Source organism: Trachemys scripta, chromosome 1 (assembly GCF_013100865.1).
Source record: "Trachemys scripta elegans isolate TJP31775 chromosome 1, CAS_Tse_1.0, whole genome shotgun sequence".
NCBI lineage: Eukaryota > Metazoa > Chordata > Testudines > Emydidae > Trachemys > Trachemys scripta.
The window spans coordinates 9027177-9049745 of record NC_048298.1 but is presented as its reverse complement, the minus strand read 5'-3'; the positions used below and the strand labels follow the sequence as shown (position 1 = coordinate 9049745).

The window sequence follows — 22569 nt, the reverse complement described above, 5'->3', positions numbered from 1 at the left end:
CGGTCCAGCAGTGCCAGTGAGGGTAGGGTGACCAGATGTCCCAATTTTATAGGGACAGTCCCGATTTTGGGGGCTTTTTCTTATATAGGCACCTATTATCCCCCACCCCCATCCTGATTTTTCACACTTGCTATCTGGTCACCCTAAGTGAGGGGATAGCAGGAATAAATCTGTACAGGCCAATATTCAGATTGGTAGGGAACCTTTGGGAGCAACAATCCAGCCTGTTCTGCTGTGAGCCTGATCCTCCCAGGGAAACTCACAGGGACATGAACAGGAGAAACGTATGATGCCCTGTCAAATTAGCCTATTGTAAACTCTACTGTTCTGAGCACAATAGACTCACCCATCGGCTTCTAAGGAGGTGCTCAGGCCCGAAGGTATTTAGGTGTGTAACTCAAACTGGAGCTTTGATCCACGCTATGAGAATTTAGAGGGATGGAATGCAGGCTCGGGGCAGGAAGCCACGCTGCCCATCATTTCAAAACCACAGCCAAGGGCTGCGTGTTCGGTGACTGTCCCTGTGCTTGCTGTGTTAGCCAGGGATTTAATTTGGATGAGGGCCCGAGGAAAAAACTTGCCACCCACTTAAAAATGTTGGGCGTGTGGGAACTGTCAGCCCATCTTGTCCCGTATCCTGTCTCTGATAGAGGCGAGTGTTAGATCCGTTACAGAAACTGTGTAATGGACAGATTGTTCCATAACTTTCCCCTGGGGGCATCTCCTGGTTGATTTCCTGAAGGGGCAGAGTCTGGGTTACAGCTGGTTGGAAAATGCCAATTATTTTTCACAGGAAATTTTAAAATTTTTGAAAGAAATCAAATTGCTTTGGGGGGTGGGTTTTCATCAAAAAAAAATTCAGGGGAAATTTTGAAAAAAAAAAAATCCCCAAAAACCTGTTTTTTGATAACCAAAATTTTTACCCATTTTTGTTTTTCTATAAGAAAACCAGTTTCATTGCCAACAGAGCGATTCCCCCAAAGCATTTTCTGTGCTCGACCAAAAGCAATTTACATCACAACTCGGTTTCCCTGGGACAAACTTCTGACCAGCTCTTGCCTGTCTAATGTAATGGAGGGGAAATGGAACTTCTCCATATCAGTCCTCCTAGCCCAGCCATGCTGACAGAGCCAAGCAGCCAGCCCCACACGTCCCCAAGGAATTCAGGGTGGCTGGCAGTGGTCTGATCCCAGGACAGACCAGTAGCCCAGTCCATGTTGGGACACAGCTCCCTTCTCCCCCGCCACACAGGTCACCCCAGCCTTCTGGCTGCTGATTGACTACCATGCAGGGGGCTGGGGACATAACGGGAAGCCCCTGCGGGTGCACGGACGGTGGGAGTCGCTTACCTGATCCTTCCTACGGGCGACCCGCTGGTGGCAGCAGCCGTAGATGGCAGCGACGAGCAGCAGGGAGCAGGCCATGCACACGATGGTGATGATCAAGGGCATGCTGAACCGGTCTTCGTTCTCCTCCTCCAGCCGCTTGTCGGCATAGGTGACGTTGCCAATGCCAAGCTGCCAAGGGCAGGAAGGGTGAGGGGGCAGATCCAGCAGCACCTGCATTCCCTGCCCTCGGTGCCTAGCCTGCGCTGAGAGAGCACCCGCCTCCCCGACACCCCCTGCAGTCCTCTTTCCATAGCACGGCAAGCGGCCCAGCTCCTGCCCGCTCTCCCCAGCCTGGGCCTGCACGTTACGGCCAGTTGCCCAACCAGCTGGGTGCATACAACTGTGGCGTACGACACCCAGCGGGGGAACTATGCTGCCCTGCCCTGGCAGGGGTTCCAGGCAACCCTCGCAGGGGGGAAGGAGGGATGTCCAAGGACAGCAGCCGGGCTGAGTGAGACGCCACCCCCATGTTCCCGTCCTCTGCTGATCCTTAGTCACAGTCTAAAGACCTTTAGAAATGGAGACGCTGATTGCCCTGGGGCTGGCATGGCAGGGAGCAGTGGTACTGTCTCCATCGCCTTCCAGCCCCAGAGCTCCAACCAACGTCATCTCAGCAGCTGGCCCTGAGCAGCGTAAGCCCAAAGCCTCCTCCCCAGGAACGGGAAGTGGGGTTTGTCCGGGGGGACTCACTCACCTGCTGGAGCTCTCCCTTCTTCGTCCCCAGCAGTTCAAACAGCTCCTTGGGCACGGCTTTGGCTGTAGGGAGAAACGAGCCAGAGGTGAAGGGCGGCCCCCTGCATAGCGGCTACGCCACCCGGCCTGCCCCATGCGGAGCTCGGGGCCTTCAGCCTCCATCTCACACATGAGGAAACGGGGCAACTTGCCCCAGGCCCTGCAGTGAATAAATGGCAGCCTCCCCCCGGTGCCCCCATCATCAGTGAAGTGGGCCTCTGCAGAGAAGCCAAGGATTAAACGGGGGAGGGAGACTGCCCAGCCCGCTCTGCGTGTCAGGCTTGGTGCATGGCCACCTGAGGTCCCGTCCAACCCTGAGGTTCTATTGGGTTAAGGAGTCCGTGGGCCCGAGGAGGCCGTGCTGCTGGTTGTGTTTTGCCTGCCGCCTGGATGCTCGCTGGGTTGGAGCCCAGGGCTGTAACTCTAATACCTTTCAGCAGCGCGACACCCAGGCCCAAAGCAAAAGGAACATTTACCCAGGGAGATTTTTGGGGCCGGAGCTCCAGTTGGGGAAGGGCTGCCAGGGGCTGCCTGAGCCCTGCCTGGGGCGTTATGACACACGTGCTGCAGAGCGTGACAAGAACAGCATTCAAAGCAGGAGCAAACCTCGCAGGACAGCTAGTCCCTGCCCCGCCTGGGCTGGGCTGGTCCCTCCATGGGATCCCACAGCCCTCTGTCCACTCCGGCCATCCTGTTTGTGCAGCGCATTAGGGCCATGTGGGGAGCGGATGCAGCCCTGGGGCTGTTTTCACTAGCGAGATGGGCTTTGGGGATTGGTTTCCGGCCTCATAAGCACCAAGGGTTTCAAACAATCGCCCTAAGCATGTACTTGAGTCCCCGAGGGAATGTCTACACTACAACTGAATCCCCGTGGCTGGCCTATGCCAGCTGACTTGGGCTAAGGGGCTGTGTAATTGCATTGTAGACGTTCGGGCTCGGGCTGGAGCCCCGGGCTATAGGACCATGCTGGGGGGATCCCAGAGCTCAGGCTGCAGTCTGAGCCCCAGTGTCTACACTGCCATTAAACAGACCCTTAGCCTGAGGCCAGATGTGAGTGCCTCACTGCGGTGTAGACATACCCATAGCGCAAGAGGGCAGCTCCGAATCCCAGCCCCTGCCTACCCTGTGCCCACGCCGCGGGAGGGCTGTTACACCTGGCCGTCAGGCAGTGCGGTGTGCAATGGAAGCAGACAGCACGGGGGAAGGTGAGACAGGGAGGCTGGTGGTCGAAGAGCAGCTCACAGGCCAGGAATCACCTCCCTGCCCCCAAGGGCAGGCGTCCTTCATGGAGCGCGGGAGGGATCGGATTTTTCCCGGCAGTGTGGCAAACAGCCTCTGCCAAGCAGCGGGCTCCTACATCTCCCCAGCAGGTGGGGCTGTTGCTGACGTGACCAGGCAGCGCAGGGGGGGCTGGGAGAGGCTGTAGCAGGGTGTGTGCCCGGAGCGCCAGCTTGGGTTACCTAGATCCGCCTGAGCTTTGAGATCCCCTCTCCCCACTCTCGCCTGCATGAGCCCACTGGCAGGTCTGGTACCAGCAGCTCTCCCTGGTGGGTAGAGGGGGAAGACCATGCACTGCTCTCACTTTCTCTCCCTTCCCCGCCACGCCAGGAGTGGCATTAAACAGAGAGGCAGGTGCTACCCTCCTTGGCTGTGAGAGCAAGTCCCCGCTCCAGTACCAGCTGCCTCAGAAGAAAGTGAAAGAGCCCCCGTAGGGGGCAGCTACAGACTATCCTGCCCCGAGGGGAGATCTCTTCCTGACCCCAGGCAGCTAGCAGTTAGCTTCTGCCCTGAAGCATGAGAGCTCTGGCCTGTCCTGCTCGTGTAAACTGGCTCTAACTGCCTGGCCTCGCTGAAAGAAGGGGAGTCCATCTTCAGGCCCTGTAAACACTGTCCTCTCCTCTGTGGGTGCCCAAAGGAGGTCAGTCCTTCTGGGACCCTTTAACCATGGAAGCACCGGCAGCCTGGAAGCTGGACTGAAACCTACCACCTCATTTCACATCAGCAACCCAACAGCCATCAAATTGATGTTTGGTCACACCTGAGCTGGCTGGATTTGAACTGGGGCCCTTGAAGTGAGAGATCATTGCCCAGCTACTCTCCTGAGCCTCCGTGGGGTGAGGCTTTTCTCTCCCTGGCCTGGGCTCCAGTCCCTTGTTGATATTGGCTAATGAGTTGTAACCCTACTGGAAGATAAAATTGAACTGATCCACCTGGCAACTAGGTTTGGAACCAGAGCGGTGGCCTAGCGGTTTACTGATTGCTGGGGGCCACTGGGCTTCCGTCACACCCCAAACCAGCCCTTAATGGAAAGTACTGGAGTCCCCAGTAAGGCTGATTACACAGCTCCATGATTTCCACCAGGCTTCCTGAAGAGGTTAAAATAGTGGTGCCCAAACTTCCTCTCGCCTCCCCCCAGTAATGGAATGCGCACGCGCGCACACACCCCCACACCCCCCCCCGGAGCGGAGTTGTGGCCAGGCTGGGGCCAGGGGCGGAGGCCTGAGGCCAAGCATGCGGGCTCGGGGCTGGCGGCTGAGCCAGGCCTGGAGCAGGGCCGCAGCTGGGTGCTGGGAGTGGAACTGGGACCACGGCTATGGCTGAGGCCAGGGCCAGAGCGGGGCTGGGTAGTGCCCCTCCCTGCCTCCCACCCCCCGTGGGGGGCTGGCCCAGGCTGCTGCCTCCCCCCAACACCAGACATTCCTCCATGCCACTGTAGAGGGGCACACCAGTTTTGGGACCATTGGGCTAAAAGGTCTTCAGCAGTGAGACGCCCCCTCCCCTCCTGCAAAGCCCTTGGGTAGTGAGCAGGCCTCACTTTGCACAGAAACACCGAGCACAGCAATCCTGTTGGGGGGGTTCCCAGTGGCGATCAGGTTCACGGTGCAGATGTCTCGGCTCTGGTTGAACGTGGCCTTCACGGCTTTGCAGAGCATGTTGTGCAGGGAGGGATCCACAGGGCTGTCCTGCAGGGACAGAAAGCGCACATCAGCTAAGCCGGCAGAGACAGCTTCCAACCAACCTTCTGGGCCCCAGGTCTGCCTGGGTCCAGCACCCCAGGTCAAATCCAACCCAGCACTGTAGTGCAATGAGTGTGACGGTTCTCAGCCCTTGTCTGGGGGGAGAGGGCAGGTGTCTACATCACAGCCCCACACCAGCACTGGGCACGAACTGGTCCCTTTGTGGGTGGCCTCAGCGGAGTGTGAACAACCCTCTTGTCCCAAGAGGTGGTACCTCCAGGTCAGAGATGGAGGCAGTGCTACTGTGACCAGACGTCTTTGAAATGGAGGCCAGGCCAGATTTAATTTATCGCTCTATGGTACTTATACACCTCCCCACCCCCATCACTGTAGTACCTGAGCATCTCCCAGTCCTTAATGCTGTTATCCTCCCCCGCGTTGACGGTTTTAGCCTCACAACAGGGATGGGAACGAGGCACAGAGGCTAAGCGACTTGTCCAAGGTCTGCGGGCCAGCAAGGAATGACCCCAAGTCTCCCACACCCCATGCTAGAGCCCTAACCAGTGGGCCGGCTTCCGCTGCATTAAAAGAATATGGTCGGGGGCTTGCTTTTGAGACGCTAAAATAGCAGCAACAGTTTCCTGCCTGGGGAATCCTGCGGATGGTCTCGCCACCAATAAGGAGTTTGTGACACAGCAACCCCTTGGCAAAGAGTGCCCTGTTCTTTGCAACCACCTCTCCCCTCAGAACTGAGAAACTCACTACACCAAACGGTCTCACAGAGTATTTACCCATAAAGAGATGCTCCCAACGGGTCTGGATTCGTAATCAGGGTGAGCTGTACGTACGCTAGTTAATAAGGTATTGCTATTGAACGTCTGCTTTATGGACTTGGCGTACAAGTTAGTCACCTGAGGATAATGTATCTGGGCAGAAGGCAGGTGTCACCCAGCCCTGTTCAGCCAGCAAGGTATTTGTCGACCCCCCCCCGCTCCATCCCAAGACGTTCAATGGAAAACCCCCAGCGTCAGCTGCGAACAATTGAAACCACTTGGAGGTGAAAAGAACCATTATAGCAGGCAGTTGATGGCCCTGGCTGGGAATAAAGACAAAAGACTAATTCAGTGTATAGGGGGCGGAGGGGAACCTACTTTATTAACTCGGAAAGGGTGTAGCCCCAAGGCTGGGTTGTTATGATTTTGTTTTGTATTGTAGACATGTTTCCACCCCTCTCGTTCTTTCTCGCTGACTCTAGGTTCTTTCTTAAATAAACCGTCTTTTACTTCATGGCACGTGCTGCGGGGTTTACGGGAACGGGGATTTAAGGGAAAACTGGGGCCCACGGCTCCTTTGGGCGGCACAGCGTCTGGGATCTCTGCAAGCCGCCAGGGCTGGATAACACAGGAGAACGATTCGCAGGGACTCAGGAACTGGGACATCCCTACTGCCAGGGAGAAGCCAGTGCTGGCAGAGGCCAGAGAGGGCTTGCTAAGCTGGTGGTGGCGGCGATCCCCTGCACGTTTTCCTGAGACGCCCGCCTGTGGCAGGCAGGGGGTAACAAGGCGGCTCTCAGGCCCAGGTGCCCCAAGAGGCATCACAGGGTTGCCTCCCTTTCTAGTCCCCCACCTCCACCTCCAGCTTCTGCAAAGCAGGCAGTGACCCACATTGGCTGCTTCCCTCCCCAGGTCAACATGGGACGAGTCTCCCTCTGGTCTCGCCTAATAACCCCAGAGGAGACTGAGCGCTGACGGGCACCACACCACCGGCTCACTGAGCAGCAGTGGGCTTCTTGCCCGGGGCTTTTTCTCTGCTGCACACATGGGGCCCATGAGCGTCCCTCCTGGCCGCGGCCTCCGCAGCCTCCCCTCTTCATCCGCCTTGTGCCTCAGCCCCCAAGGCCAGGAAGAGTTTCGAAGTAGTTTCTTTATCACAAGCCAAATCCAGTTGGCTGGAGTTCTTCGCCAGGGCACGGCCGGCCTTATCTGAGGGCTGCAGCTTTCGGAGTTACAGAAATAGCAACTCCCCGGAGGGCTGTGGGGAGCCAGATCACGCTTGCACGTCCCTGGCCGCGGCTTCAAACGAGCTGGGCTGTGCCATTAGCGAGACGGGAGCCAGGGGATAGGATGGGGCAGGGTAAATAGGGCCCTGCGAGAGAGCAGGCCCAACGGATGTTGTATGAAGAGCCCCAAGCCCCAGAGGCAAGCAGGGCCCCGGTCAGCTCCCATCCCACAGGGATTTGTGAGCAAATGGCTGGACTTGTGACACTGAGCATGTGCTGCGCAGGTACCCGGTACTGAGCTGTGCCAGGCTGGCCAGACAACCCCCCGCCCCCCGCCTGCACCCCCCCTCCGCCGCCAGTCCCAGGCGAATGAACAGCCAAGCAAAGAGCCAGCCCCGCCAGCGAGCCTGCAGCGTGCTCCGGCCCGTCACTCCCCTCCCCCTGCCTTGTGAGGGGGGCTGCCCTGCACCCCAGGGTTATAACCCACGGCGCCGTCAGCCCCCATGGAAACCCCAGCAGAGACCGTCCCCTTTGGAGAGGGCCTAGCTAAGACTGTGCCAAGACAGTGCGGCAGCAACAGGGCGGGACGTGGGGCGGGGACGACTTCTGAGCTGGGGCGCAGCATGTGGGGAGCATTAGGAATGCCAGCGAGCCTGGCCTGGAATGGTGCCGGGCAGAGCTGGGGAGCAGAGCCCAGGGGAGAAGGAGGCACCCGGGAGCTCCCAGAACGGTGCAGGGGGGGCTGAGCCAGGGGGCAGAGCCCCAGGGAGTAGAGGGCACCCGGGAGCTCCCAGAATGGTGCAGCGGGGACTGAGCCGGGGGGCAGAGCCCGGGGGAGAAGGGAGCGCCCGGGAGCACCCGGAACGGTGCGGTGGGGGGCTGAGGTGGGGAGTGGATCACAAACACCGGTTTGGCAGCTGTGTGCTGTGACCGCGGTTCAGTTCACTAAGCCCCATCATCTGTCTGTTACGTCCTGCTCCCCCGTCTGTCTGTCTCCAGCCACTGCCTGACCTTACGCTCCCACCGTAGCTCTCTGGGGTAGGGACCGTCCCTCTGTTCTTTGCGCACACACAGCCCAGCACAACGGGGCCCTGCCATCTAGGTGCTACCACAAAACACACCCTACTAGGGCAGTCAGGGAAGCAGATGAGCTCCTGTGATGCTGCTGGGGACTGGAGCACAGGGGACAGTGAAGTGGGAAGGGGGCAGCCAGTGTGAGCCCAGAGAAGCCGATCTCCCTAACCCCTCACTTCTTAGTTATTTCCCTTTAGCCGTCTCCCTCGGCCTCCCTTTAACTCCTGGGCTAGAAGGAGCCAGGCCTAGCCACACAGCAGTGGCCCAGGAGCTGATGCTTCCTTTGCTGAGTCCTCAGCCCGCTCCCGTGGAGAGGCGAGCCCAGTCTCTCTGCTAAGCCCCTGGGCTCGCAGCCACCAAGAGCACAGTTGCTTTATTCCCGTCCTCTGCACCCCTGACCTCCCAAGGAACAACCTCGCCCCTCCTTGTCTAAATATTTGCGAAGCGGCTGAGGAGGCGCCCGTGGCAGTGACAGGATGCACATGCTCCGGAGGAAGGAACGTTCCCCAGCCGCCTGCGTGAGGGAGTTCGCCTGCATTGTTAGCCCCGCAGCGGGGACGAGGGCCCTTGGCCTCAGCTCCATGAGACTCCAGGTGCTGCCCTTCTCCTGCCCTTTCGCTCTTCAATCGCACAGCGAGCTCCTCCTCCCACTTTCCTCTGACCCAGCCAGCCCTGCCCACAGGTCGAAGCAGGGCCCTAGCAGCGATTGTTCCTGGGCACAATCCCGGGGGGCCAGGTGCAGCACACGCAGGAGGGCCGGGCACCCTGTCCTGAGAGCTGACAACGCAAAGACAAGGCGCAAGCAGTGAGTGGAACCAGCAAAGCGGAGGCAGGGTGCTCGGGAGGTCCCCCCGTTGGCTAACGACAGGCACAATGGGACGCGGCTAATCGTTTCATTATCTTGTTAAATGACCCCTTTGAAAATTCCCTCTCAAACCACAACCCTTTGTGCTCCCTTAACATCTGACCCTGCCTCACCCTGAAAAGGGCCTCGGCTTGGTATGCTAGTGTGTGTGTGGGTGTGTGTGGGTGGGTGGGGATGGATGGGAGAGTGGGGACTAGCATTGGCTGCCTTCTCCCTCTCCCACCTGGCATTACCAGGGACATGGCTGCTCCAGGGCTTCGGGTGCTAGCCTGGGACTTAGGAGTTCTGGCTCCAAGTCCCTGTTTGGCTGCAGCTTTCTGTGGGCCCTGGGGTGAGTGGCTCAGGGGAAGGTTTTCCAAAGACACCTGTTAGGCACCTAACGCCGTAGGACCAGGCAACTCATTGCCACTGGTGCTTTTGGAAACCTTCTCCCCTTAGGGGCCGTGTGCCTCCGCGCCCCGGCTCCTAGCGCTGTCCTAGCTCCCAGGCACATTGTGAGGGGAAATCCACTACAGAACGTGAAAAGTAACAGAGGGTCCTGTGGCACCTTTTAAGACTAACAGACGTATTGGGAGCATAAGCTTTCGGGGGTAAGAACCTCACTTCTACAGAACGTGAGGTGCTCAGCTACCCAGGGGTGGGGGTTCAGATAAGAACTCTACGTGACAATGATGTCACTGTAATCAGTGGGGCCTGCTCCATCCCTGGGGGGACCCTGTGACGGTTAGAGGAGATCAGTGAGTATCAGCCTGCTGGATGCTGGCTCCCGGCTCCCAAGGGGAACTGAATCCTTTCAGGCTCTATGTTCGAAGGGATCTTTCCCATCCCTCCTGTCCGTGACCCGGCGTGTTCAGCTGAACGTGCTGAGGAAATCAGTGCTGCTCCGAGATCTGCTTTCTCAGACACCCCGTGAGCTGAGTCCTGCCCCAGCAGTCCCCTGGCAATGGGACAAAGGAAATCAAGGTCCCCTCCTGCTGAGGGACAGACAGCAAAGACGAGGCCAGCCTGGGGAAAGGCGCGAGGACAGGCAGAGCCGTGCCTGTCATTGGCACCTCCTGCTGTGGGATCTCACAGGTCTTAGGCAGGCTCAGAGCATGCCGACAGGATGGAGCCCTGCTGGTGAGCTAGGCGTTCCCCCACCTAGCTTGAGATTCTCACTTTGGGGCCTGTGGGGGGTTTGGCTTGAGCGAGGGCTCTGAGCAGATCCTTGGCTGTGGGGCAGGGGCAGGGCTCAGGCGGCTTTGTGAAAGCCAACCGGCAGAGACGTAGGTGCACAGAGGGATTTAGGAGCCTACAGGGTTAGATGGCAGCGAGGCGGCAGTTTTGAAAATGTCAGCGGTGTTTAAGAAGTGGCCGCAGGCACCTACCTCGTGGCCATAGGCACCCACATGCTGCTGAGGAGCTGATCCCAAGTGGCTTGCCCCAGGTCACGCAGGCAACTTGTAGCAGAGCTGGGAACCGAACCCACTCTCTAGGCTTGGTCTTTCCCTGCCCTGGCTGCTACGAATCAGCCTGGACCTGGAGAGCCATTGCTGGCTGGGCCGGAGCAGCAAGCGCAGCCGCGCTAACATCCGTGTTGCCAACGCTTATGATTTTTTTCGGGAATGACGGGATTTTGGTTGGGGCCGGAGCCGGGCTTCCGCTGATGCAAGCCGCTCCCGTCCTCTAGTGACCCCTCAGAGCTGCTGCAGAAAGAGCTCTCTCCCCTTCCCCAGGGCAACGGGCAACCCCAAGGGAGGAGGGAGCTAAAGACCCCAGCAGCTCATGCTCCTCTCCTTCCTCCTGTGAGCAACCAGGACAGGACGGTGCCTCTGCTCCTCCCCTTCCCTGCAGCAGCTCCCTGGGGAGGGGTGGAGAGTCCCAGGAAGCACCCAGCCTGGAAAGAGGAGAGGGGGTCCCACTGCAGCCCCCCAGGCCTGGGAGAGGGGGTGAAGAGCTACAGGAGGAACAGAGGGGGCTGGGTGGGATGAACTGATGGGGCGAGGGCGGGGGGCAGAACTGATGGGGTGAAGTAGGATGAGACAGGACTGATTTGGAGGTCAGGGGCAGAATTAATTGCAGGGCAGGGGATGGGGGGATGTTGGGGTGAGAGTTCCTGCAGTGGGGGGGGGCAAATCCCATTACCCAGTACATTTGGGAGAGTGAGCGGCCCTAGATGTCGCTCAGACCCACGCTGGGGCTGGGCAAGGGGAGTTCAAAAATCAAAAGATAGAGCAAAAAACCACAATACCGTCTTTTAAAAAAATCTCATGAGATTGTGGGCTGTCCTCCTGCCTTGTTGGGGTTTGATCTCTTGAAGATCCCAGTACTGCAACATTCCCAAAGGCCTGTCGACACGATGCTGAATGCCACAGGAATCGGTCTCCCTAGCCGCTGGCTAATTCTGCAGCACTTAGTGGGCCTTTTCGAGAGTCATGAAGCAAAGGGCTTTAGAAACAATGTGACTTAGCACCGATGAAGGGCGCTGGCCTATTTAAACCCTGCGTAGGACGCACCAAAGCAATGGAAGGCCTGGCCCCCTCAGGTGAAGAGGGGGCCCACAGAATCCAGAACTGAACTGAAAATGGACGGTACAGAATGAGAAACAGGGACAGGGTGCAGCTCACAGGTCAAATTGAGGGACCCAGAGGGGGACCCCATGCACAGAACGTCACACAGAGTTCACTGCTCCCACATGGAGTCAATGCAGTTGGCTGACGCCATCCAAGGAATTCTGCAAAGACGAGGGATTGGCAAACAGGCCTCATGTCACAGGAACACGACTTCTCTGTCCTGCTTTGATGTGTGGCTGATCTGGCCAATGCCAGCGTCTGACAAGGAAGCCTCAGGACTTTGTGGGGCCATGGATGGGTCAGCCCAGGAGACCAAAGGGCTCTGGTCATCTGCAAGTGTCATTTAATCACTCTGCTCTAACGTGCCCTGGAGTGGCGGCCTGGATGGGCAAGAGGATGGTCCTACCTCCATGGCCCATTTGGTCATTGCTGCCTCTCCAATGACTGCTGGTGGCTCTCCACTAGAAACCCCCAGGCTCACCACCTACAGGCTCCCAAAGAGCCATGGGACAACTTTCAGTCCCTCCTGACGTGCACTGGGGGGGGTGGGGGCGGTCTGCTGCCCTCGGAGGCGAACATCTCTATTCCTCATTCCCAGCCTCTTGAACCTGCTGGTCCCCCATGGTTTCCATCTGCTCCAATACCTCCCTGCCCCTCGGAGTATTTTACATTCTTTGGCTGGAGTTGACAGGGCCTGACGGGCTGAGCTAATCTGGTTCCCACACTGGCAGGAATCTAAAACTAACATCCCCAAATGAGGTAACAGCACTTGAATCAACAAACCGCCCTAAACAGATGGACAGGGAGAGAGAACAGAGATTTCCCCTGGCCGCCACTCTCCAGCTCAGTGAAGTACCTCAGCTCGGCCCTGAGCGCGGCTGACGTGGGAAAATCCAGGCTTCAAGGCACGGTTTATAGCCGAGCAAGCTCGGCCTGCGCCCGTCGGAGGCCTGCTTTCCCATGTCAGTCGCTGTGGGGGCGAAGCCGCCAGGCTGCGACGCTGCGCAGATCTCCAGGAAGTAAAGGCCTGACCTCCCAGCCCCAATCCTTTCCTTTTCTGGTGGCGAGGGAAACAAGTTGTCACGGGCCCTTTAAACAATAAATCAAATCAATGAGATGAATGATATGGTGCGTCTGAGAGGCCCAGCAACAGGTTTCCCTGCCTAGGGAAACCAGCCCTGCTCTGGTGACATTATACCGAGCAAGGGGCTTCCCCTTTAAAAATTCCTTCAAAGGGGTTGTGAGACAGAGTGTGAGGTGAGCCCAGCAGACTGAACCTGGTGATTAGGGGAGAGGCATGAGACCGGAACTCAGGAGACCTGGGCTCTACTCCAGAGACTCCAAAAGCCTTTTACCAATGTTAATTGTGCCCCACGATGACTCTATGGAGGTAGGAAAAGTAGACAGTAAAGCTCACTTTACTAGCTACTGAAATGCAGCCAGCTCTGGGGTGGCGGGCAGCAGCTCTTTAACTGAACACTGCAATGCTACCACATAAAAACAGCAGAATACTCTATCCAGCTGGAACTATGTTCTGCCTCTCTAAATCCCTCGTGCACTCACGAAAATTGGAATTTAATTGGGACTCCAGAGTTGAGACCCTCACCAAAACCACCACCACCTCTTAAATAGTCACAACGGGGTGGAACCATGTCTCATCTGCAAGTCAACCCCAGCTGCAGCCCAGCACCAAGCTGCATGGTGGGGCAATGGTTTAGATCTCACTTAAAGGGAAGAGTGCTACCTACTGAATCAACAGCACTGCCTCCAGGTCTCCCACCCAAGTACTGACCCAGTGCCACGCTGCTGAGCGGGAGAGACCTACCAGGATCAAATCACAGAGCAGTTTTGCTGCTCATTACTGGCCTCAAAGGGGAGGTCTTGTGAGGCTTAATTGACTAACCTCTCTCAACTCTTTGAGATCCTTAGCTGTAAGATGATGCTGAAATGCACGATTGGAAGGTGGCAGATCCTACGGTGAACCTACAGATAATAGACTAGAGCATCTCAGTTTAAAGTGAACTCTGCCACCACAGGACAGACACGGAGGCTAGCGCAGGAGACTAGAAACCGGGACTCTTAGGTTCTCAGCTTGCCTCTGGTGCATGAATTGTGGGCAAGTTGCTTGTAGCGATCTGTGCCTGTCTGCAGAGTGCTTTGAGAGTCTCTGAGCCCCACCCATATGGTGCAGATGTGTTTCCTCTGCTATAGACACCTCCAGCCTGCAGGCTAGCAGAACACTCTGCGTTGTCCACGCAGGCTGGCGGAGCAGAGTTCACCACAGGGCCCACCCACAATATTTTGGCACCTGAGGCGGGGAGCTCAAATGACGCCCCCATGCCCCCTCACTTGGGCCAAAACTTTGAAAGGTGTCAATTCTGCCTTCTTCCTGTTCTACTCCTCTTATGGTACTGCTCTGGGGAGTCTCCCAGCCTGAGGTCTTGGGTTTGCGAACAGGGCTGCCTCGCTGAGGGGAAGGGGGGCAGAACCCCTCGTATGTCAGGCTTGAGCCGTTCCGACAGGATCCGCACGTGCCTCCCCTGAGTGCCCGACTCACCCCTACCTGGTCTCAGGGCCGGCCCACAACATTTTGGCACCTGAGGCGGGGAGCTCAAATGACTCCCCCATGCCGCCTCGCTTGGGCCAAAACTTTGAAAGGTCTCAATTCTGCCTTCTTCCTGTTCTACTCCTCTCATGGTACTGCTCTGCTACCTACTGCAATAAAGGAGAACTAACCATTTAAAATGCCTTGTTCAAAAATTTTAAGTAACACTTAACTTTCAAACTCCTGAACAGCAAATGTAACTTTTCTTGTCGGCATAGTAAACACTGGCATTTTTATCTGTTTGAATAATCAAAGTGGTGCCTTCTTGGTTGCAAAGATTTGAACTGCTTCCTGAACGTCCACGGTCTGGGCCAGCTCATGCTCTATTGAGATGGTTGCAAGGCCGACCAGCTCTCCTGTGTCATTGTGGAGCGTAGATGTGTTTTTATTCACTTCAGCTTGGAGAAGCTGCGTTCTCCACTGGCAACTGTTACAGGAAGTGTTAGAAGTATGTGCAGAGCAACAAAAGCATTTGGAAAGAGGGCAGTCATCTTATTTGTGCACATATATTCCAGAACAGCCTTTCGAGTTGATCCTGCTGAAATGTATCTTGAAAGGGCTTTCAGTTCATCATTTAAATCACTCGCATCAATATTGCGCATGTCATCATGTGTCAACACTTCTCTAGTGCATTGTTGGTGTAGGTCTTCTTCAGGTTTAGTGAGGAGTTTTGGAATATCCTACAACATCCCAAATATACTGCCTTCCTCCGCAGCATGGGGCAGGGATCTCTAGCAGGAGGGTTTCTGCCAATTGAAGTCACCTAAAACAGGATTGGGGACTTCAACAGCAGAGTCCAGGGAAGGGGTAGGGACGGTTTTATGGCCTGCAGCATGCAGGGGGTCAGACCAGATGATCATAATGGTCCCTTCTGACCTTAAAGTCTATGAGTCTATATACTGCTGTGTTCCTTGAGCTGCATGAAATGTTCTTTAACTGATTGTATTGCACAATCTAGCACCTGGTGAAAGAATTCAACTTTGAATTGTTGTTTGGGGTCTCTTATGGGATTATCCCGTGTCTCATAATCAAAATGTCTCCTTCTTCGGTGACTCTCGTATTCTTGAATCGGTGGGAAAATAGCTTCAGTGTGAAGTTCCTCTGCCAACTTCTGTGCACTCTTCAGAACATTTTGAAATCCCTCATCTGATCGGTAAGACTGTAGGTATGACTTTGCTTTGTCCAGTTGTTCCATTGCTCCAGATCTATCAAGGTCAACACCTTGGAGCCTCTTGCTTACAACATTTATTTCAAACAGTATGTCATGCCACAACACTAAGCCACACAGAAATTTGAAGTTATGTATGTTTCTCGTGATTCCATTTCCCCCTGCCGTTGTTCTCCCACAAACAGTTCCTGTCATAGCATTATCCTCCATAATGGCAACTATGGCATCATCTATCTTCCCAATTTGGTTTTTGATAGGTGTTTGACAGGCTCCACAATGTTAAGGAAGTTTCCATTGTTTGGCGCATACAGCTGATCTGAAGTGCCACGCAGGGCGAGGTTTTGGGTAGCAAGCATTCTCACAAAGGCAATGAGCCTTTTCAGAACATTTTGCCAGTAAAGAGACTCTGATGCAATCTTCTCTTGATGCTGATCATCTACGGTGGCCTTTAACCTTAGTCTCATCTCAAGGTCTTTCCACCTACGGAATGCTCTCTGGCGATTTGCTGCCTTCTCATGGCATGCCAGATTTTTCCAATGTGGCTGGAACATTAGACCGGAAGAGTTTGCAACAAAAACAGTATGCAGCATTCTGGGTTTTTGAGTACATAAGCCATGGCCTCTCCACTTTGTCACCATTGGGGATTTCAGTCCAGTAATGTGTTGCATGGAAACTTCTATTTTCATTGTCTTTGGGGAATATGAAGTTTTTCACTTGCTGTGGCCCATGCATTACAAGGAAGTCCCTCAGGCTACTGCTCAAGTGGGTCCATAGTCCTGGATCATCTAGACTTAAGGAACTAAACTCAGCAGCAGCTGTTTTTTGCGCCTCCACCACACTCTTCTCTGATCTACAGTTTTCTTCAGGGAATGTGCATGGTTACATCCATTTGAGATGGAGATATGGATGCTACAGTAGCTGCCAGGTCACCTGCACTCTGACTAACTGGAAGATCAGGCATCTCCTCACCACTCACATCCTCCCTGGGGCCAGAAGGCTCACTGTGAACATTTGTGTCTATGTATCTCCGGAGAGCTCCTTCCTGCTTAGATAGAAAAGCTTCCTTTGCTTTCTTTCTTTTCCTGAATGCTGCCCCAGAGGGGCATTTTCTTCTTTCACTTATGACTGCTGTTCTGTGCCAGCTAGAGTGGCTCATAAATACTCAATTGAAGGGGACAAATAAGCAGGCCCTGAGTGAGGGAAGATATCAGCGTCTTAAGGGCCTAACTGGCTCCTACTACTTCAGTTGACTGCCTGTTCTCCTCAAGTGGGTTCAGGGAAGCAGCAGGCAACAGGAAGCTCCCTGAGAAGCTGGTGTGAATCAGTCCAGGCTCCTGGGGGTGCTAGAGAGGTACGTAAGAGGCTCCTCCTCCTCTCTCCCCCTGCAGCTCCTGCTGCTTTCTGTTATTCCCTCTTACCTTTCTCCTACCTGCTTGTTATGTCTCTTGTGCCCTCCTTCCTCCAGCCCAGCTCTCCACCATCTCTGTTCATCTAGAGCAGAGAGAATACATATCACCAGCTGCAGACACAATTGTCTACACTCTGGGCCCTAGTGGCGCCCCACCACAGTCTGGCACCTGGGGCGGCCGCCTCAGTTCGCCTCATGGTAAGGCCAGCCCTGGTTCACCACCACGTCCCTGGCCCGCTGTGACGTGAGGAGCTGGCCACCTTCGCTTCGCAGTCCTTGCTGAACGGGCAGTGCCAGACCTCCCAGTGAGCACGTTGGGCCAATGCAGCTTCCCTGCAGCACTACACGGACGACCCCTTCAACGCTCACGGCACCTGCTCACACCCCCTTCCTAAGAGCCAAGTAATTCAGGGGCATAAAGCTTGATCCTGCATCACTGAACCTCGACTTCAACAGCAGCTGGGCCATAAAGAGATGGGATATAATGGGGTTTATGCAGCTGCAACCCCGGGTAAGAGAGCTCCATGTCAGAGAGCCACCATATGTGCTCTTACAGGGTAGGATGGTCTTGTGATGAAAAGCTGACCGGCCATCAGAATATCTTCTCTCCCTGGCTCCACCACAAGCCTGCGGTGCCTTCGGCATGGCACCACTCTGAGCCTTAGTTTCCCCATCCTTAAAATGAGGATATTGATCCTGACCTAATTAACGAGGGTGCGTTGAGGCAGATTTCATTCGTATTTATCAAGTGCTTAGAGATCCAGAGATGGAAGGTTTTAGGGATGGATGAAGCACAGTGTCAATACATTTGCTCTTGTGTGGGAGCTTTCCATCTTCAAAGAACTTCATAGCCGTTCACGCAGCAAGCTGCCAGCCCCGTTCTCTGATGTTATTCCCTCCTTTGACAGCTGGGGAGTCTGAGGTTCAGAGAGGTGATGTGCCCCAAGTCACACAGGAGAAGCCACGGATTAGACTTCAGGACTCCTTGGCTCCTAACCCTGTGCCCACATCACAAGGCCATGCCGTTTGCTTAGTCAATCGTTGTCTCAGCAGAACAGACTGAGGTGGGAACAGACAGAGTCCTGCACTGGGAGTCAGGCAACCCGAGTTCTAGTCCCACCTCTGCTGCTACCCACCCAGGGGCAAGTCACTCTGCCCCAAATCCTCAACATATCCAGGTACCTGATTCGTTTCAACAGGAGTGCAGTACCTAAATATCTTTATGTGATACTGTTTTCCTCTTCCACTCTTTGTCTGACTTGCCTAGTTAAATCACAAACTCTTTTGAGCAGGGCCTTTTGAGCAGGGCCTGTCTCTCACTATGTGCATGTACAGCACCTAGCATGCTGGAACCCCGATCTGGGTTAGGATTATGGAACAATCATTGACTCAATCATGGAACAAAACAGTCCTCTTTGGTAGCTCTCGGTGTGCTGCTTTCCCTTGTGTTACGAAGTGCGTGAGATTCTTTCACCTGACTGTCAAGGTTTGGCTAGAAACTTGTTTACCAGATCATCAGAAGGGGGAAGCAGATGCTGCAGGTTCTCAGGTTCTGCTTGGGAGACATAAACATTGTTCTGATTTTCAGGAATTCCTATCATGGGGAGTTAAAGGTAGCTGAGCGGGAGGCATTCCAGGAGCTGGTGAGGCAGGGACCTTCGAATGCTGGTGGGATGCATAATCAAGATCTTACTGCAGCTGCTTAAATATTTAATTAGCATGTCGCGTTAACAACATTTTAGATAATTATGTCTCTAAGAAATTGGAGTTGCAGACTTCCTGACGAGCCTGCCAGAAGGTGCAAAAGTGCAGCTCCCATAAGCACACCGGAGACGTGGACGAGGCTAACCTATGATGTTCACATGCCGACTACCCTACTCGGAAAATGAGCCGGAGGGGAGGGCCGGGGAGCGGAACTTAACCAGGGTCATTTCAGCACAAAGGGGCATGTCTCGGTTTTATTTTTAAAAATGTAAACAAAACCCATCGTTGGTTTGGAGTGGTGCCACCAGCATGAGCCCTGGCTGTGTAGAGACAGACACCACCATCAGGAGAGGACCGAGCACACGACCTTCAGAACGAAGCACAAGTCCCTGCCGCTATCCTCCTTTAGCTGTGGGTAGCAGGCTGTTACCGTCATGCTCTCACACACTAAGCTGGTGTAGTACAGTATCCGTTCTCTGCACACACACCCTTTTTGAACATCTGAGGTCGATGGGAGTTCACGTCCCATGGAGGGTGTGATTTTGTGACAAAGACATGTATACAGACAGACACCACGGGGTCTCAGCAGGGATCAAGCCCAGCACTGTCAGCACCCACAGCACAAACCCTGCCACTTCGGCTAAAGGAGGAATTTACTCCTTGAGCTGTGCGCCAGTCGCTGGGGCCTGCTGCAGGGAGAAGAGAATCCCAGGCTACAGCCAGCGTGTTAGACAAACAGGATTAAAGAAAGTGACAGCCAGTTTAGGTGCAAATTTTAGGGTTTGTAAATAAAATACAGGAGAAACATTTTCATGAATGACTATGTACACAGGGTGATTGAAAACTAGGGGTTATTCTTGGTCTGGATTTAAAGATCAGATTTAGAGATTTAACAGAGATCGGGACGGGACCTAATGTGGGGAACAGACTATCCCACGTCTGCCGACAGCAGAGTTCTTACAGCTTCCACCGAAGTACCTGGATCTGGCCAGCATCAGACAGGATACTGAAGCAGATGGACCTTGGTTCTGATTCAGTCTGACAAACTATGTTAAACAGTCCCCGGCAGTTTGCAAACCTGTCTCGTGCTACTGACTGACAACATGGAAGTGAAACTAACTAGAAACACCAGCAAAACAGGCCTGTCTTCATCCTCCAGTCCAAGTGAAATGTACCAGTGGGGAAAAGTAAAGAGGAACGTAGGACGAGCCAGACTGGATCAGCCCTGAGGTCCATTCAATCCAGGATCCTGTCTCTGGCAGTGGCCAGTACGAGTTGTTACAGAGGAAGGTGCAAGAAACACTAAAGTGGGCAGTTCTGGACTATCCCACCCAAAGCAGAAGTTTCCTCCTGACCTCCGCAGTGAGAGGCTGGCTTATGGCCTGAAACATATGAGTTTATCCCTTCCAGACATGCATTGTTATTTTGACATGACAGAACGAGGAGCAATGGTCTCAAGTTGCAGTGGGGGAGGTCTAGGTTGGATATTAGGAAACACTATTTCACTAGGAGGATGGTGAAGCACTGGAATGGGTTACCTAGGGAGGTGGTGGAATCTCCTTCCTTAGAGGTTTTTAAGGCCCGGCTTGACAAAGCCCTGGCTGGGATGATTTAGTTGGGGTTGGTCCTGCTTTGAGTAGGGGGTTGGACTAGATGACCTCCTGAGGTCTCTTCCAACCCTAATCTTCTATGATTCTATGATTTTAAATCCTCTTTAACTGTGGATGCTTTATCCATATTATCCATGTTAATGCCTAATACTTTTTGGAATCCTAAGCAATTAAGTCATCAGAGGTGTTATCAGGGACACAGATAAAGACACAGATGGGGTTTTTAGTCTGACAGTGTCCATTTAAGGAGCTAATTTTCCCCCAATTGCGGCAAGAAAGAGAAGGGGTGACTGATGACCAGGTGGTGGCAGCAGTGAGTCATTTCCCATCTCAGATGTTGCCTATCAGACTGCGATTTAGGTGCAAGCTTGCACCAACCTCACAAGAGTGCTTTCAAGGGGCCGGCTGGCCAGCCATCAAGCCATTGTACTGCTTGAGAGGCCAGAAGTGGCTCAGAGGCCCTGCCTCTCAGAAATGCGCAGGGCTGCCACTCACCGAGTCCCGGCCATTTTCAGGCTCTCGCTTATGTATGTTTTTTTTAAGCCTGCAGGGTGGGAAAGGGGATTGACTGTGCTTTCAAAACTACTTCTGAGTCCATCCCTAACATCCATCCCCAGAGCCAGGGGGTCAAACTGGACCCGGACAGGCACATCTTCACCTCTCAAACCAAGCACTCCCCGCCCCCCACCCACCCCCCCCCACACACACACACACACACCCACACCCACACACCCACCCACACACCCACACACACCCACACACCCACACACCCACACACACAGAGGAGAGGGAGTGATAGACAGGGATTAACAGGCTGACAAACAGAAGGGGGAAGGTCTGCTTCCCTCTCGATCCTGGCAGCTTCAGAACTGCCGATCTGTATGAAGAACGCTGTGCACTGCACAACAGATTCTTTAATCTGAAAAAAGCACCAGAGAGTCCTGTGGCACCTTTAAGACGAACAGATGTATTTCATCAGAGGATCTCCACGCATTTTACAGACATTGGGGAAATCGCGGCTTCCTGCATTCCACTGAAGTTAGGGTTATTCCATTTTACAGGTAACAGACGCACAGGAAGTTTAACTGAAACCCTCTGAGGCCACGCAGGGAGAGCCACGGAAAGGACCCAGAAGTCCTGACCCCCTCTGTATTTATACTATCATGAGCCCCACCGGCGCCAGAAACTAGAGCTTTATACTGTCCTAGAGCAACTCCGAATCTGAACTGTGCTCCAAATCTGAAGCAGGCGCTCATGTTCTATGGTCAAATAATGCTGGCCCCTCGTCCTCATTTCCCAGGTGCTACATCGTATTACAGACAGCGAGAAATAAACTAAATACTTCCCCAGATAAGCAACTGCTGTGGTAGGAGGTTATGCGACAGTGAATGACAAGTGAGGGGTCCCTGAGCTGTGGCGTGGGCCACATTCAGAAAGAGTCTGAGTGCTCCTGGTCGAAAAGATAAGTGCCAGGTTCTCCTTTCCACCTAAACCAGTTTTACAGCTGGTAACTCCACTCACTTTAGTGGAGTTGCTCCCGATCTTCCCCAGTGCAAGCAAGAAGAGAATGGGGACTTTTCTCTCTCCCTCTAGGGTTTTCTCAGAAATTGGCTGTTAAAATCATGTCAGAACTGAAGTGGAGGCAGAGGGAGCGAGAAGGTAATCAGAATGACGTGGTTTACAGGTCCACTCTCACAACCTGCCATGGCCAGAAATGAATCTCGTCTCCTACTGGAACCCTAGTTTTCCAGAGCTGTAAGGCATGCGTGCCTAGTTCTAATTGTCTGCAAGATTCAGGACTGTAACATTGTGCCTGGCCCCTTGGTCTAACCGGGCTTTTTTGACCTTAATATAGAGAGTCCCCAGATTGCAGGTCATTTGCTGTATGATGAGCAGTCACGCTGCCTTCTGCTGTGGCGTTGCTAGGTATCATAAAATAAGCAAGTCTGTCTGTGCTAGTACTTGGATGGGAGACCTTCAAAAACCAACCAACCAACCAACCACCTCGCTGCTGCACTGAATGGTGCTGGTGAGTCAGCAGGGGCCGCTGTTCACTCAATATTGAGCGAGCACCCCAGCATGCTATCAGAGGGCAGTGCACCCCTGGAAATATCATCTCGTAGATAGCAACAGAGGGTCCTGTGGCACCTTTGAGACTAACAGAAGTATTGGGAGCATAAGCTTTCGTGGGTAAGAACCTCACTTCTTCAGATGCAAGTAATGGAAATCTCCAGAGGCAGGTATAAATCAGTGTGGAGATAACGAGGTTAGTTCAATCAGGGAGGGTGAGGTGCTCTGCTAGCAGTTGGAGGTGTGAACACCAAGGGAGGAGAAACTGCTTCTGTAGTTGGATAGCCATTCACAGTCTTTATTTAATCCTGATCTGATGGTGTCAAATTTGCAAATGAACTGGAGCTCAGCAGTTTCTCTTTGGAGTCTGATCCTGAAGTTTTTTTGCTGTAAGATGGCTACCTTTACATCTGCCATTGTGTGGCCAGGGAGGTTGA

The 22569-nt window shown here is 54.2% G+C and overlaps 1 protein-coding gene across 1 annotated transcript in view; it reads right to left on the bottom strand.

Annotated features, from left to right (window-relative positions):
• The window catches only part of PODXL (podocalyxin like), an 88732-nt gene that overhangs the window by 6344 nt on the left and 59819 nt on the right, over nucleotides 1-22569 (bottom strand). The window contains exons 5-7 of the mRNA XM_034764302.1: nucleotides 4936-5083; nucleotides 2083-2144; nucleotides 1350-1517 (exon numbers count right to left, since the gene is read on the bottom strand). Of these exons, the coding sequence (XP_034620193.1) occupies nucleotides 1350-1517; nucleotides 2083-2144; nucleotides 4936-5083 (378 nt within the window). The remainder of the gene's footprint in view (nucleotides 1-1349; nucleotides 1518-2082; nucleotides 2145-4935; nucleotides 5084-22569) is intronic.